General features: G+C 43.5%; 1 protein-coding gene across 1 annotated transcript in view; it reads right to left on the bottom strand.

The window, feature by feature from the left end:
* LOC120017919 (heat shock 70 kDa protein 12A-like) overlaps window positions 1–15,515 on the bottom strand; it is a 44,698-nt gene that overhangs the window by 10,593 nt on the left and 18,590 nt on the right. Inside the window, exons 2-7 of the mRNA XM_038960877.1 lie at window positions 14,090–14,166; window positions 13,738–13,868; window positions 5,268–5,454; window positions 4,755–4,859; window positions 3,980–4,096; window positions 552–723 (exon numbers count right to left, since the gene is read on the bottom strand). Coding sequence (XP_038816805.1) covers window positions 552–723; window positions 3,980–4,096; window positions 4,755–4,859; window positions 5,268–5,454; window positions 13,738–13,868; window positions 14,090–14,166 — 789 coding nt within the window. The remainder of the gene's footprint in view (window positions 1–551; window positions 724–3,979; window positions 4,097–4,754; window positions 4,860–5,267; window positions 5,455–13,737; window positions 13,869–14,089; window positions 14,167–15,515) is intronic.

The following is a 15,515-nucleotide window of genomic DNA, read 5'->3' on the forward strand; positions in this document are numbered from 1 at the left end:
CATTGAAATATACAGTACATTGGCCAATGTTCCCATAGTATTCATTGGAATTTTAGGAAAAAGAAGCAAGGGCAAATAGACAGGGAATGTGACTATTAGAAATTTGTCCATGCATTTTTAGTGTCTGAATATGACAATAAAAGTGATGTTAGAGCTGAGGATATTGTCACATACATGTTTTCCGTTGAAAGGAAATGTATGTTTAAGATTAATTGAAGGCACTGGTTGTTTGAGTATTAGCATAAACTTACAATACCACAATAAAAAAAACTACAATATCACTGTAGTAACCTGTGACCTGACTTCAGTGGAAAGATGGTTCTGCCCTGCCAACCAGTTATCCAGACTGAACTCAACAGATTTAACACTTGTGGAATTATAAGCATGCTTGTCAACCAATAACCAATCTATAGATCAATATTAATATGAGAGGCACATACTGTATGAAATCGTCACATGGGGATGCAAAATGTTAATATGGTACATTATTGGGATGTTCAATGTGATGCTCATATTGTTATTGGCCTGTGGGGTCGCAGGGTGGGATTTACCCTGGGTCATCCCTGCCCCCACATTCTCAGTGGGGCTGAAACCATTCTGGGTGGTCTTGGTGCCAACGTCAATCATCTGGTGGAGGCGGAGCTTGCGGCAGTAGATGGAGGCTGCCTCAGGCTCAAGGGCGATGATCAGCTGCTCTGGGTTGTCACGGGGAACCAGACCAGCCTAGAGGAAGGCAGAGCACAGACAGGAAATACAGGACATCTGCTTTTTCCTTAACAGGACCCCAATAAAACTAGCATTGTGAATAACTGTCCTAGTAAGTTGCTGTGGTCAACCCTCATTGCTAAGTATTCAGGGTATGCTAAGGATTCAAGATACCTCCAAATAGGAAGTAAGACAATATGGCCATCAGTACTCAAATAATACATTTTGTAAAAGCAAATATACTGTCTACATACACTTATACAATACTGTGTAAATACCATCTACAGCTGGAACCATTTAACACAACCATAATTAATATAAAACAATCTAGTTCACTACTAAATGATAAATAGCTTTTAGGAAAGTATGGGGATCTGGGCAAGCCACAGATTTGAACAGGAAAATACTCAGTGATAAATCATGCGATCCTAACATAAAAGGAATTTCCAAAAGCTATTACATTTCCTCAAGCAACCACTGATTTTGCAGCATTCGAACATCAGAGACAAATGAGACCTATCGATCAACAGAACAATGGAGACCTATCGATCAACAGAACACTGGAGACCTATCGATCAACAGAATAATGGAGACCTATCGATCAACAGAATAATGGAGACCTATCGATCAACAGAGACAAATGAGACCTATCGATCAACAGAACAATGGAGACCTATCGATCAACAGAATAATGGAGACCTATCGATCAACAGAGACAAATGAGACCTATCGATCAACAGAACAATGGAGACCTATCGATCAACAGAATAATGGAGACCTATCGATCAACAGAGACAAATGAGACCTATCGTTCAACAGAACAATGGAGACCTATCGATCAACAGAACACTGGAGACCTATCGATCAACAGAACAATGGAGACCTATCGTTCAACAGAACAATGGAGACCTATCGATCAGCAGAACAATGGAGACCTATCGATCAGCAGAACAATGGAGACCTATCAATCAGCAGAACAATGGAGACCTATCGATCAGCAGAACAATGGAGACCTATCGATTAACAGAACAATGGAGACCTATCGATCAACAGAACAATGGAGACCTATCGAACAACAGAGACAAAGGAGACCTATCAATCAACAGAACAATGGAGACCTATCGATCAACAGAACAATGGAGACCTATCGATTAACAGAATAATGGAGACCTATCGAACAACAGAGACGAAGGAGACCTATCAATCAACAGAACAATGGAGACCTATCGATCAACAGAACAATGGAGACCTATCGATTAACAGAATAATGGAGACCTATCGAACAACAGAGACAAAGGAGACCTATCAATCAACAGAACAATGGAGACCTATCGATCAACAGAATAATGGAGACCTATCAATCAACAGAACAATGGAGACCTATCGATCAACAGAACAATGGAGACCTATCGATCAACAGAACAATGGAGACCAATCAATGAACACATGCTGTGCAGGCTGGTTTGTGTTTCTATCCACAATACACACAGAAAAAGACAGACTACGTATAAAATCTGAGCATTGCATCACATCTCTCCGCTCTGTGAGATCTGCATGTTGTGGTGAAGGAGCGGAGGAGAGGGAGGAGGACAGTTGAAGAGGGAGGAGCGGGTAAGGGAGAGGTCTGCCTGCTTCCCCCAGTGCCAATAATAAATGATCAAGCCAGAGGATGCTGAGTCACTGCAGATACGCAGCCTCCCCCCCACCGAACATCCTACCCCTCTTACTGTACCTCAATCCCCACTGCAGATAACCAGTGGTCAAGCCATCTAAAAAGCCTCTCTCCTTTCCGTCTCACATCTCTCCTTCGCCATCTCTCTCTATTTCTCTCTCCCCTCCCTTCTCCCTCTCTCTCCCCAGCCCATCCTCTTTGTTCACTGCAGAGGGGAGGGTGGTGTCTCTATCCAGTGCTGCAGCCTCAGACAGACTGACACACCCATTCCACTGGGCTCAGACGTCATTTCAATGTCTAGTTTTGATTTACATTTGCACATTTGAGTCAACTAACATGAATTCAATGTGAAATCAACAAAACATGTCGCCATGTCGTTGGATTTAGCTTAGAAGTTGGGTTAAAAAAAATACCAAATTTATTTAGCAGATGCTCTTATCCAGTAAGTGCATACATTTTCCCTTACGTTGATGACTTTTTGCAAATCCAATCAGTTTTCCAAGTTGTTTTAACGTCATCAAGTATAATTTTTGTTGTTGAAATGACGTGGAAACGTTGATTCAACCAGTTTTTGCCAAGTGGGATTTGACCTTCTCTCATGTACTATACCCCCCACCCCCCCCCCAGTCCCCCGTCCCTCTGCGCACACCCATTCCTCCAGGGCTCTCCCCTGACATTCCTCTACAGTCTACACAGAGTACCACACCTATCCTACCATGTGCTCATCCTACAGCTCTGCAGCTCCCTCCCACCCCTCTTCTCCTCTGGGGGGGAAACAAACAACCCTGCCTGTGTCACTATGCTGTGATGCTGTGATGCTGTGAGCCGGCATGTCTGTATCGTGGAATAGTATACACTGGAGTTTCACTATACCGTCTAATGATCTGTAGTACCAAGGTATTTGTCATAATATTTATTCCCACAGTCTATTGAGAATTCTCACAATAGCCACTTCATTCTCTTCCCCTATTCCCATCCTCAGTATGCACCCACTACCTGCTATCCCTTGTCCCACTGTCCTATCCTCATCTCCTCTCTCTCTTGGGACGACTCATAGTGATGAAGTAATCCCTTTCCCTGTTGGCTCACTCCAGCTCTCCTCCCTCTCCTCTACCGCAGTCGTGGATCAGTCTGTCTGCCCCCATACAGGAGAGAGGGAGGTGGTCTGCCACGGCAGCTCCAGAGCAGCCACCCACCTCTCTCCTATCTGCGATACATCACCGCAGCGGCAAAGCTAATCATGCCCCGTCATCACTTTCTTTCCCAAGTACCTGCAGTACCTTTGTCAAACGACAGATGGCTTTCCTCTTAAGAGCTAGTGGTGAGACTATGCGGAAGCATCATTTACACGGAGGGGTAATCAGTGGATGTATTGATCCCGTGTCGTCACGTTGAACAGTCATTTACACGGAGGGGGATAGATGGTTTGATCTGCAACAACATTGGCGTTTGAAATGTTGAGAGCAGACTACAGCAGACAGACAGTTCTTCCAATTGAATGTTTGACTGTGTGTCTGTGTGTGTATATGCATGAGCGTACGTGCCTCTCTGTGTGATTGCATGCGAGTGCACATGGACGTGTGTTGATTGACAGGGGCCCACCTTGTAGGCTGCCTCCCTCATGAACTGCTTGGCTGGCATTTTCCAGATGGCTGGCACTGTGATGACCCATCTGATGTTTGTGTTGTCAAACTCTGCACCCGCCTGGTCACTTAACTCCTGCACGGGATCACATTAAACACGGTATCTCTTTTCCCTGACCCACCATAACATCAGCACTATCACTGAGTATTAAGAGCTATTTCTAATTCATAACAGATACATGTACTCAATATACACTGAGTGTACAAAACATGAGCTGAGCTATGATCCCTTATTGATGTCACTTGTTAAATCAGCTTCAATCAGTGTAGATGAAGGGGAGGAGACGGGTTAAAGAAGGATTTCTAAGCCTTGAGACAATTGAGACATGGTGTATGTGTGCTATTCAGAGGGTGAATGGGCAAGACAAAATACTGAAGTTCCTTTGAACGGGGTATGGTAGTAGGTGCCAGGTGAACCGGTTTGAGTGTGTCAAGAACTGCAACACTGCTGGGTTTCTCACGCTCAACCGTTTCCCGTGTGTATCAAGAATGGTCCACCACCCAAAGGACATCCAGCCAACTTGACACAACTGTGGGAAGCATTGGAATCAACATGGGCCAGCATCCCAGTGGAACACTTTCGACACCTTGTAGAGTCCATGCCCTGATGAACTGTTCTGAGGGCAAAAGGGGATGCAACTCAATATTAGGAAGGTGTTCCTAATGTTTTGTACACTCAGTGTATTGTTTTGCATAAAAGATAAACCGTGCAGTAGAACCTGTTAATACTTTACCTTAAGTGCTTGCTCCTTGAAGAACGCCAGAGCGTATGCAAAAATATCAATAGCTTTTACTCTCTTCCCATTGGCTGCATGGAGTTCTGTGTCTATGGAGAGATTCTGATTGGGGGAAAGAAACGATGACAGAGAAAACAAAAGTTCCATGTTATCGTAATATTTGAATTGAAACACCATACAGACATCTACTGATAAACACTAAGACAGATTGAGCCAACATACTTGAATAGCCTTATCCAAATCATGTCCATTCATAATTCTATGGTGAAATATGTGCAATAACACTAGCCTGAGCCAACAGTTACTGGCTGTGTTTCCTCCTACTTGGCACAGAACACAGAACTTCAAGAGCTTGCTGCAAAGTCAGCTCAGGGCAGCCAAGCTGCCAGCCCTGCACAAGGGCAGACAGTAATAAGGGACGTGTGTGTATATGTGTGTGTATGTGTGTGTGTGTGTGTGTGTGTGTGTGTGTATGTGTGTGTGTGTGTGTGTGTGCATGTATGTCTTTACCGCAGTGGTGTGGAGTTTCATTTTGAACTTCTCCAGGTAGAGCCAGTGCTTGGAGTCTGTAGGATCCAGGTCATGGTAAAAGTCACGTGCTGCGTAGCCGAAACTATGGAACTTCCTGTCCGGGGTCAGGAGGATGGTGGTAGGCGTCTTCTGATTGGATACTCCGGGGTCGCCGCCCTCCCAGCGTCTAGGAAAGGCCACAAAACATTTAAACCAATGAACAACTGAGTTATGGCAGCTAATTGATACATTTTTTACAACAAATAGCATATTTCGGCATCTTGTGCTTTATTAGGGGGACATTCTCCAATTTGGTTGTGGGTGGGCCTCTATCTTTCATCTGTTTACTTTTTATCTTATTTTCATCTATCTTTAATCTGTTGAAACCACCAGACAGTTCCCTGCAGTGCAGTTTCTCTATTTGTGTCAAATGGCTCAATATGTCTGAATAAGGCAGAATGCATTTCAAAGCATTAATGTATCCTGTCCATATTACAACCTGAACAAAAATGTCTGCAGACAACAGACACGTCTCAGGTCAATCACACAGACTACAGTAGTGTGTCCTCATCAGTCCCTCATTGTCAGTCAATAATGGCTTTCTGAACCTCAAGTCAAATCAAATACAATTTTATTTGCCACATGCTTCATAAACAACAGGTGTGGACTAACAGTGAAATGCTTACTTACAGCGCCCTTCCCAACAATGCAGAGAGAAAGAAAATAGAGAAATAATAGAAAAGCAATAACACATAATAATAAAAGTAATAATAAATACACAATGAGTAGTGATAACTTGACTATATACACGGGATACCAGTGCTGAGTCGAGGGGTACGAGGTAATTGAGGTAGATATGTACATATAACTGGAAATAAAGTGACTTGGCAACAGGATAGATAATAATCAAATCAAATTTATTTATATAGCCCTTCGTACATCAGCTGATATCTCAAAGTGCTGTACAGAAACCCAGCCTAAAACCCCAAACAGCAAGCAATGCAGGTGTAGAAGCACGGTGGCTAGGAAGAACTCCCTAGAAAGGCCAAAACCTAGGAAGAAACCTAGAGAGGAACCAGGCTATGAGGGGTGGCCAGTCCTCTTCTGGCTGTGCCGGGTGGAGATTATAACAGAACATGGCCAAGATGTTCAAATGTTCATAAATGACCAGCATGGTCAAATAATAATAATCACAGTAGTTCTTGAGGGTGCAGCAAGTCAGCACCTCAGGAGTAAATTTCAGTTGGCATTTCATAGCCGATCATTAAGAGTATCTCTACCGCTCCTGCGGTCTCTAGAGAGTTGAAAACAGCAGGTCTGGGACAGGTAGCACGTCCGGTGAACAGGTCAGGGTCCATAGCAGCAGGCAGAACAGTTGAAACTGGAGCATAATAAACAGTAGCAGATAGTTAAATAGTTAACCAAATAGCTACCCGGACTAACTATTTATCAGTCTTATGGCTTGCAGGTAGAAGCTGTTCAGGGTGCTGTTGGTTCCAGACTTGGTGCCGTGTGGTATGACAGGGAGCTCAGCCCCAGGTATGTACTGGGCCGTACACACTACCCTCTGTAGTGCCTTGCGGTCGGATGCCAAGCAGTTGCCATACCAAGATGTGATGCAGCCACTCAAAATGCTCTCAATGGTGCAGCTGTATAATTTTTTGAGGATCTGAGGGCCCATGCCAAATCTTTACAGAATCCTGAATGGGAAGAGGTGTTATTGTGCCCTCTTCACGATTGTGTTGGTGTGTGTGGACAATGATAGATCCTTAGTGATGTGGACACCGAGGAACTTGAATCTCTCAACCCGCTCCACTACAGCCCTGTCAATGTGGATGGGGGCGTGCTCGGTCCTCAGTTTCCTGTAGTCCACGATCAGCTCCTTTGCCTTGCTGACATTGAGGGAGAGGTTGTTGTCCTTGCACCACACTGCCAGGTCTCTGACCTCTTCCCTATAGGCTGTCTCATCGTCATTGGTGATCAGGCTTACTACCGTTGCGTCGGAGTTGTGCGTGGCCACGCAGTCATGGGTGAACAGGGAGAACCGGAAGCGACTAAGCAGGCACCCCTGAGGGGCCGTGTTGAGGGTCAGCGTGACGGATGTGTTGTTGTCTACTCTCACCACCTGGGGGCGGTCGGTCAAGAAGTCCAGGATCCAGTTGCAGAAGAAGGTGTTCAGTCCCAGGGTCCTTAGCTTAGTAATGAGCTTAGTTAGAGTGATGAGTTGAACACTGAGCTGTAGTCAATTAATAGCATTCTCACATAGGTGTTCCTCTTGTCCAGGTGGGAGAGGGCAGTGTGGAGTGCAATAGAGATTGCGTCACCTGTGGATCTGTTGGGGGGTATGCAAATTGGAGTGGGTCCAGGGTGTCTGGGATGATGGTGTTGATGTGAGCCATAACTAGCTATTCAAAGCATTTCATGGCTACAAATGTGAGTGCTCCGGGGTGATAGACATTTAGACAGGTTACCTTGGCGTTCTTGGGCACAGGGACAATGATGGTCTACTTGAAACATGTAGGTATTACAGACTGGGTCAGGGAGAGATTGAAAATGTCAGGGAAGACACTTGCCAGCTGGTCAGCGCATGCTCGGAGTACGCGTCCTGGTAATCCGTCTGGTCCTGCGGCCTTGTGAATGTTATCCGTCTGGTCCTGCGGCCTTGTGAATGTTTAAAGGTCTTACTCAAATCAGCTACAGAGTGCGTGATCACAAAGTCGTCTGGAACAGCTGGTGCTCTCATGCATGATTCAGTGTTGCTTACCTTGAAGCGAGCATAGAAGACATTTAGCTCATCTGGTAGGGTCACGTCACTGGGCAGCTTGCATGTGGGTTTCCCTTTGTAATCCATGACAGTTTGCAAGCCCTGCCACATCCGACGAGCGTCCGATCCGACTTAATAGGTTTCAGGCTTAGTCCTCTATTGACGCTTTGCCTGTTTGATGGATCATCAGAGGTATTAGCGGGATTTCTTATAAGCTTACAGATTAGTGTCCCGCTCCTTGAAAGCGGCAGCTCTAGCCTTTAGTTCAGTGTGGATGTTGCCTGTAATCCATGGCTTCTGGTTGGGATATGTACTTACGGTCACTGTGTGGACGACATCGTTGATGCACTTATTAATGAAGCCGGTGACTGATGTAGTAAACTTCTCAATGCTATCGGGTGAATCCCGGAACATATTCCAGTCTGTGTTAGTGAAACAGTCATGTAGGTTAGCATCCACTTCATCAGACCACTTCCGTATTGGGCACTGGTACTTCATGTTTGAGTTTTTGCTTTTAAGCAGTACTCAGGAGGATAGAGTTATGGTCAGATTTGCCAAATGGAGGCCGAGGGAGAGCTTTGAATGTGTCTCTGTGTGTGGAGTAAAGGAGATGTAGAGTTTCTTCGCTTCTAGATGCACATACTGGTAGAAATGAGGTAAAACAGATTTCAGTTTCCCTGCATTAAAATCACCGCCCACTAGGAGCACCGCCTCTGGATGTTCTTGTTTGCTCATTGCCCTACACAGCTCATTCAGTGCGGTCTTAGTGCCAGCATCAGTTTGTGGTGGTAAATAGACAGATACAAAAAAATATAGATGAAACTCTCTTGGTATGGTCTACAGTTTATGAGGTATTCCAACTCAAGCGAGCAGAACCTCGAGACTTCCTTAATATTAGATATTGCGCACCAGCTATTGTTAACAAAAACCCTCTTAGGCCTCACTCCCCCCTATCTAAGATACCTACTGCAGCCCTCATCCTCAAAATACAACATCCGTTCTGCCAGTCACATTCTGTTAAAGGTCCCCAAAGCACACACGTCCCGGGTCGCTCCCCGTCTCCGCAGGAGGCCTTTTGCCTTCTAGTAGGTCGTCATTGTAAATAAGAATTTGTTCTTAACTGATTTGCCTAGTTAAATTAAGGTTAAATTAAAAATTAAAAATGAATAAAAACAAAGAGACACAACATGACCTACACACTAATTGTGCTACACTAGTTCTAGATAAATGAAGGATTAGTTACTATAATTAGTTTAGTTCCCTTGGAGATGAGAATATGTTTGCTAAGTGCCCTGATGAGATTATGGGTCAGTCTCACTGGGGGAGAAGCCTGCTGTGAGGGACTCATTTGGAAGATTTGGGGGAAACCACTGGATGCACACTGCTAATCTAAATTAAGACTCTTATTTTTTGTATTAACTTTTATTTATTCAGGGTATGTCACGCCCTGACCTTAGATATCTCTGTTTTCTATATATTTTGTTTAGGTCAGGGTGTGACTAGGGTGGGTACTCTAGTGTTGTATGTCTAGGGTTTTGTATGTCTAGGGTTGTTGTAGGTCTAGGGGTTTTGTATTTCTATGTTGGCCTGATATGGTTCCCAATCAGAGACAGCTGTTTATCGTTGTCTCTGATTGGGGATCATATTTAGGCAGCCCTGTTTCCCACTTTCTGTTGTGGGATCTTGTCTATGTGTAGTTGCCAGTCAGCACTCATTTGTATAGCTTCACGTTTCGTTTTGTTATTTTGTTAGTTTGTTCAGTGTTCATTCTTTAAACAAATAAGAATGTACGCATACCACGCTGCGCCTTGGTCCGATCCTTATAACAAACGGGACAGGGTAGCCCAATTGAGACCAGGGACTCATTCCCAATGGTGCCCTGAGTACAAACATTTTTCTCACAAAATGTAACATTACAAATATGATTTTAGGCTCTTTTGTGCATAATCTGTGTTTATCATTCAACAGCATTTTATCATCATCATTGTCATTGTCATCGTCATCATCATGCTGGATGGTATGTCCACAGCCCTATAGACGGATGGTATGTCAACTTAATAGATGGATAATAGATGGATAATTCTTCTCCTAATCACATCACAGCATGATCACGCTATATAACTCCATAATCTTTTTTAATGATCTATGTTTGGTTAAAACATATACCCTAATTAACATGATAATTTGATACAATCAAAAAATCTAAACCTGTAGCCTATTTATTCAAAACTCATTCTGATGATTCAGATTTGCAACAACAACATAGTCGTTGTAACTGTCACATTGAGGCGAACTGACAATGTGACAGTTAGTCGTCGTAACAGAACTTAAAACATGGTTGTGATTCAAACTGTTGATGAATGCAAATAACTCCACAGTATAGCTAAATTGGTTAACATGTAAGAACATGACAGGTGAAAAATAGCTAGCCTACTGCATAACACGACCGTAGATGGTCTGGAATGGAATATGCCTCACTGAAAATAGCTCTGGAGGGAGTGAAGGTCTGTAAATGATGCATTTCTTTTCACTGTGCGTAGTCTGTAAGACAGGCATTTAGTGCAGTGGGAGGCCAGACAAGCTTATATTCAGACCTCTGACAATCACCATTTAAAAGCCTTAATGCACGTACTGTAGCCTACATATCAGTAAATTGTGGCTTACTGCAAAATGTAGCAAGAACAGAAATTATATCTAAAAAATATACACACAATAAAAAATATTGTCAGTTGAGAGAGTCAGAGTGTTGGCAATTTCCAGAGGAACTGGCAGCCATGTCCGAATAGCTGTTTTCATCTCAGGTTGGTTTTCTATCGGCAATTAGATTCCTGCTCCATTGTGAGGGCCAGCAACAGTGAGGACAGGGAAGGAATGCTAATGGCTATGTCATAGAGATGCAACTGGCTAATGCTCACTATCAATACAGCAATGCATTCCTCTTCTATTCAAAGAGGCGTTCTACACTGAAATCTCTATCATAAGAGAACTACAACATTAAAGCAGCCCCAAACAGTTCCCTCGAGGTATGGGCAAACTTTACAGATCCATTCGGGAGGGCTTATTATTGTTTCTGTAAGGATTTGGAGAGCAGATGGTTCAATCCAAAGGAAATCATCTTGGGGCTCCGGCTGTTTTCACTGCAAGGTCTGGCAGCACCTGTAAAAATATCTTACTAAACTGTTACCTGATGTCTGGAGTTAATGACCCATGACAGGAGAGGTTTCCCCAATAGACAATTCTCCCAGTCTGTGTCTCTCTGTGTTGTATCACCCTAAGGATGTGACATTAATGATACTCCATTTTATCTAGTACTCCTACAAAACAACTTAATTCTCAGAAAAATGACCAAGACACGGGGCCTCCCGGGTGGGGTCTAGGGCACTGCATCGCAGCGCTAGCTGCGCCACCAGAGACTCTGGGTTCGCGCCCAGGCTCTGTCGCAGCCGGCCGCGACCGGGAGGTCCGTGGGGCGAAGCACAATTGGCCTAGCGTCGTCCGGGTTAGGGAGGGTTTGGCCGGTAGGGATATCCTTGTCTCATCGCGCACCAGCGACTCCTGTGGCGGGCCGGGCGCAGTGCGCGCTAACCAAGGGGGGCGGGTGCACGGTGTTTCCTCCGACACATTGGTGCGGCTGGCTTCCGGGTTGGAGGCGCGCTGTGTTAAGAAGCAGTGCGGCTTGGTTGGGTTGTGTTTCGGAGGACGCATGGCTTTCGACCTTCGTCTCTCCCGAGCCCGTACGGGAGTTGTAGCGATGAGACAAGATAGTAATTACTAACAATTGGGGAGAAAAGGGGGCAAAAAAAAAAATATATATTTTTTTTTTTAAATGACCAAGACACAGAAAGATTTGTGTTATTAAGCACATAATTGCTACATCTCAGTGTAGGGGCTAGTGTAACTGTTCTACCTAGTAGTCTAACCGACAAACATCTTTTTTTTTTACTATTACAGAATTTACGAGTTTCACCTTTGACAGATTTTCTGATGTTAGAAAGTGTTACCTATTTTCTGTTGAAATTTTGCAAGAGGGAAAATGCAGATTTTGGTCGAAAGTCATGCATAAAACTGTAACATGTCGTGTATAGAGTTTCCAGACATGTTCTCTATGGACAACTCCTAAGAACTATTGTTGATTGCCAGTTAAATATCAACACGTTTAGCTATAAATTGAAAAATGACTCAAATCAACAAAAACCTGCAACCACACTGGCCTTCTACGGATAAGATTGGCCACAGCTGCTCTAAGATATATCATGAATTCAAAGTTCAAATAGGGCCCCTTAAAACTAGTGCATGAAACCATAGAAAAACCTGTCTGTTTTGTGAGGAACTGCAAGGTAAGGAGGTTGGCCCTGGTGCCTGCCTGACACACACAGGGAAAAGAGTTGACCTGTGTGTTTTATGGGTCAGAGGATCCTACAGATCTCAGGATGGCAGTCTAGCTGGTTCCTCAGCTAAATGAACCAGCTCCTCCTACCAGTGCTAACAAGAGCATTACACTGACTGGGGTCATGACATGACGTCTGCCAATGAGGCATTGATGAGAGAGGGAGCAAACACTGTTTCTTCTGACCTTTAAGGACAGTCATTGGAATGAAGTTAGAAGCCTCCATGGTCCTTTATATCTCCATTTGAGACATGGAAATAACCAAACAATGCTCCTGCTCGACCTATCAACAGCCACAAAAGTTTCTTCATAATGAGTGCTAAAGAATCAATGTTTCAATGAAGGTACTATTCAATCCATACATACATATCTCTGAAGTGGAGAAGCCCTAGAATAGCTTAGAATCCTGAATTCTAATAGTCCAAATAAAATCAAGTCCCAACAACACAAGATCATTTTCTGCCAACAATAAGTGAAGAAATAAAAATGTATCCACCACAAAAAGAGCCATAGATTGAGTATCCTCATTCCCCTCCTTCCCTACATCCTAGCAGAGTGGTCCTGCTGCCTGGAATGTTCTACATACATTCTGGCAGAAAGCAGAGGGGCCATTCCTCTTCCATAAGTGACTGACAGGCCAAACAGACAGATTTATTTACATTTTTTAACTAGGTAAGTCAGTTAAGAACAAATTCTTATTTTCAATGACAGACTAGGAACAGTGCCTTGTTCAGAACAACAGATTTTTACCTTGTCAGCTAAGGGATTCAATCTTGCAACCTTTCGGTTACTAGTCCAACGCTCTAACCACTAGGCTACCTGCCGCCCCAGATACAGGTAACTGCCAAAATAATGAAAACACTTGTGTAAATGAGGGATACAAAGTATATTGAAAGCAGGTGCTTCGACATAGGTGTGGTTCCTGAGTTAATTAAGCAATGGACATCCCATCATGGTTAGGGTTATGTATAAAAATGCTGGGCAGGCCATTCTTTTTTCCATTATTTTGGCTACCATGGCTATGCCCCAAAAGGATGACAATGAAATAGAGGAGCAATAATTTGATAAACACCTTTTACCTGGCTATCAGCAACCCTTCTGTTATGATTACGCCTAAATAAGACCTAAATAAGAACAGAAAGCAGCACCACGCATGCAATGTCTCCTGCATCACCTGCCAGGGAATATTCAATAAGACTCTGCTGCAGAACAACCTGACCTGAGTGCACCTCCCCATGACTCCCTCAATCTATCTTGATCTCTTTCTCTCTCTCTCCTCCTGCTCCCAGCGACTGCATTGCAGCGTTGACTTGGCTCACCTCATGGTGTGAATGCATTCTGGCTCCTTAGTGAAGGCGTAAGCGTAGCCGCTGGAAGTGGTGCCAAAGTCGACAGCAACCACCACGATGAACGAAGGTCCTGTGTGGGCATTCGAGTCCGTGTCATTTTGCTGAGGTGGGGAGGACAGAAAAGTGGAGTCAACAAACGGAGAACGTTTAAGGAGATGTGTTATTTATTCTGGATGGAAAAGCTGGTGGCTAGTTTAACGACTTAAAAAGACTGTGTGGTGAATCTCTCATACCAATCTCTCATTCCACAGTAATGGAGTTGTTTATACAGACTTCATATGGCTCTATCTCCATGCAGAATATTCCATGGTGGGTTTCTTACCTGAATGTGTGAGGGTGACAGTGGGGTGATGCCAGGGTCACCCATGCTCTTTGCTGGAGAGGGAGTTGCCATTGCATCTGAGGAGACAGAAACAAGTAGATACAACATGAGTCAACTTAACTTAGCAACAACAAACAACAGAAAGCTTCATCAAAATCATCTGATTTAGGACATACATTATGTCCATTAGTACACTGCCAATCCCTGTTCCTCAACTATTCAAATAAATTGTGCAGCTGTGATCTTAGTTTTGATTGTTCAGTCGTCCTCTGATAATGCACTACAAAGAATGTTACCATTCTAACCTTTTGTTTGAAACTCCTGGCTATCTAACAACTCTTCTTTCAAGATAAAACGGCTGATGCACCTGCCTTTTAAACACAATGGCATTTGAATTGAATGAAAGTGTGTCCATTTGCCACCACTTTCATTAGCTTCACTTAATAGTGCTTGTGAAAAGGCCCTTTGACAATGCACAATAATAGTGCTTCCTCTGTGTTTTTAAGTGTCTGGGGATGGTCTCAGTCTCAACGGGACATCGCGCTATCGGTCTGTTTTCCACATCGCTCGCCCTTTTCTCGCCCTTACAGAGTGACTGAGTGGTCCGAATCCCCACAATGTACTGCTTGGTAATTACTGTGTGGAATTACGGACCACCTGTGGATAGACTCCATCTTCTCCACCCCCTCCCCCATACCCCCTCCTTTAAATCCTAACCTTGAGTCATATTTTAAAGGGGCAATCTGTATTTGCTACATACATTTTTGTGATTTTTAAATGAATGATAATTACCCATTGATTCTTGGAGAATATAACGTATAAAGGCCGCATGACCTTACCCCATCAGAACCCAGAATATAAACATGTTTAACTTAATTGTTTGTAACAAAAACAAAAAAAAGCCTGAAAACATGGTTAAAACAATAATTTTGATATCATGCATGGTCAGTCCTTGTATCCATAGCTCTGTCTATGAATTTGATCGAGAGTGGTTACATTTCTCCAGCCCCATCCCTCAGCTGTTTGCCAAAAACAGTGGCAGGGTATACGCTTTGTTACTGTTTGTGGCTCTAGTGGTAAATGTGTTCCAGTGCAGTCTGTGTCGTTTATTATTAACCTGGCAGTATAAAATACTTCATGAGAAATGTCATTCAATTGTATTGAGTTCCATACAAGCAGTTGCAAAATGTCAATGCAGATGTTTTTTCTGACTAATTAGTGCAAGTTGATTTGGGCATCTGGGTGAGAATTTTCTATTTCTTTCTTTAGAATTTCCTTGAATAACCCAAGAAATCCTTAACTGTACGTAATACAGGTCAACCAGAAACTACAGTATTGTTGAAGTCGATCAATCACTCACAATCTCATTAAGGATATGGCAATATAAATGTAAGTAATTTACATAACTGGCGACAGCAAATACATC

This window comes from Salvelinus namaycush, chromosome 22, assembly GCF_016432855.1.
Source record: "Salvelinus namaycush isolate Seneca chromosome 22, SaNama_1.0, whole genome shotgun sequence".
NCBI classification, from domain to species: Eukaryota; Metazoa; Chordata; class Actinopteri; order Salmoniformes; family Salmonidae; genus Salvelinus; species Salvelinus namaycush.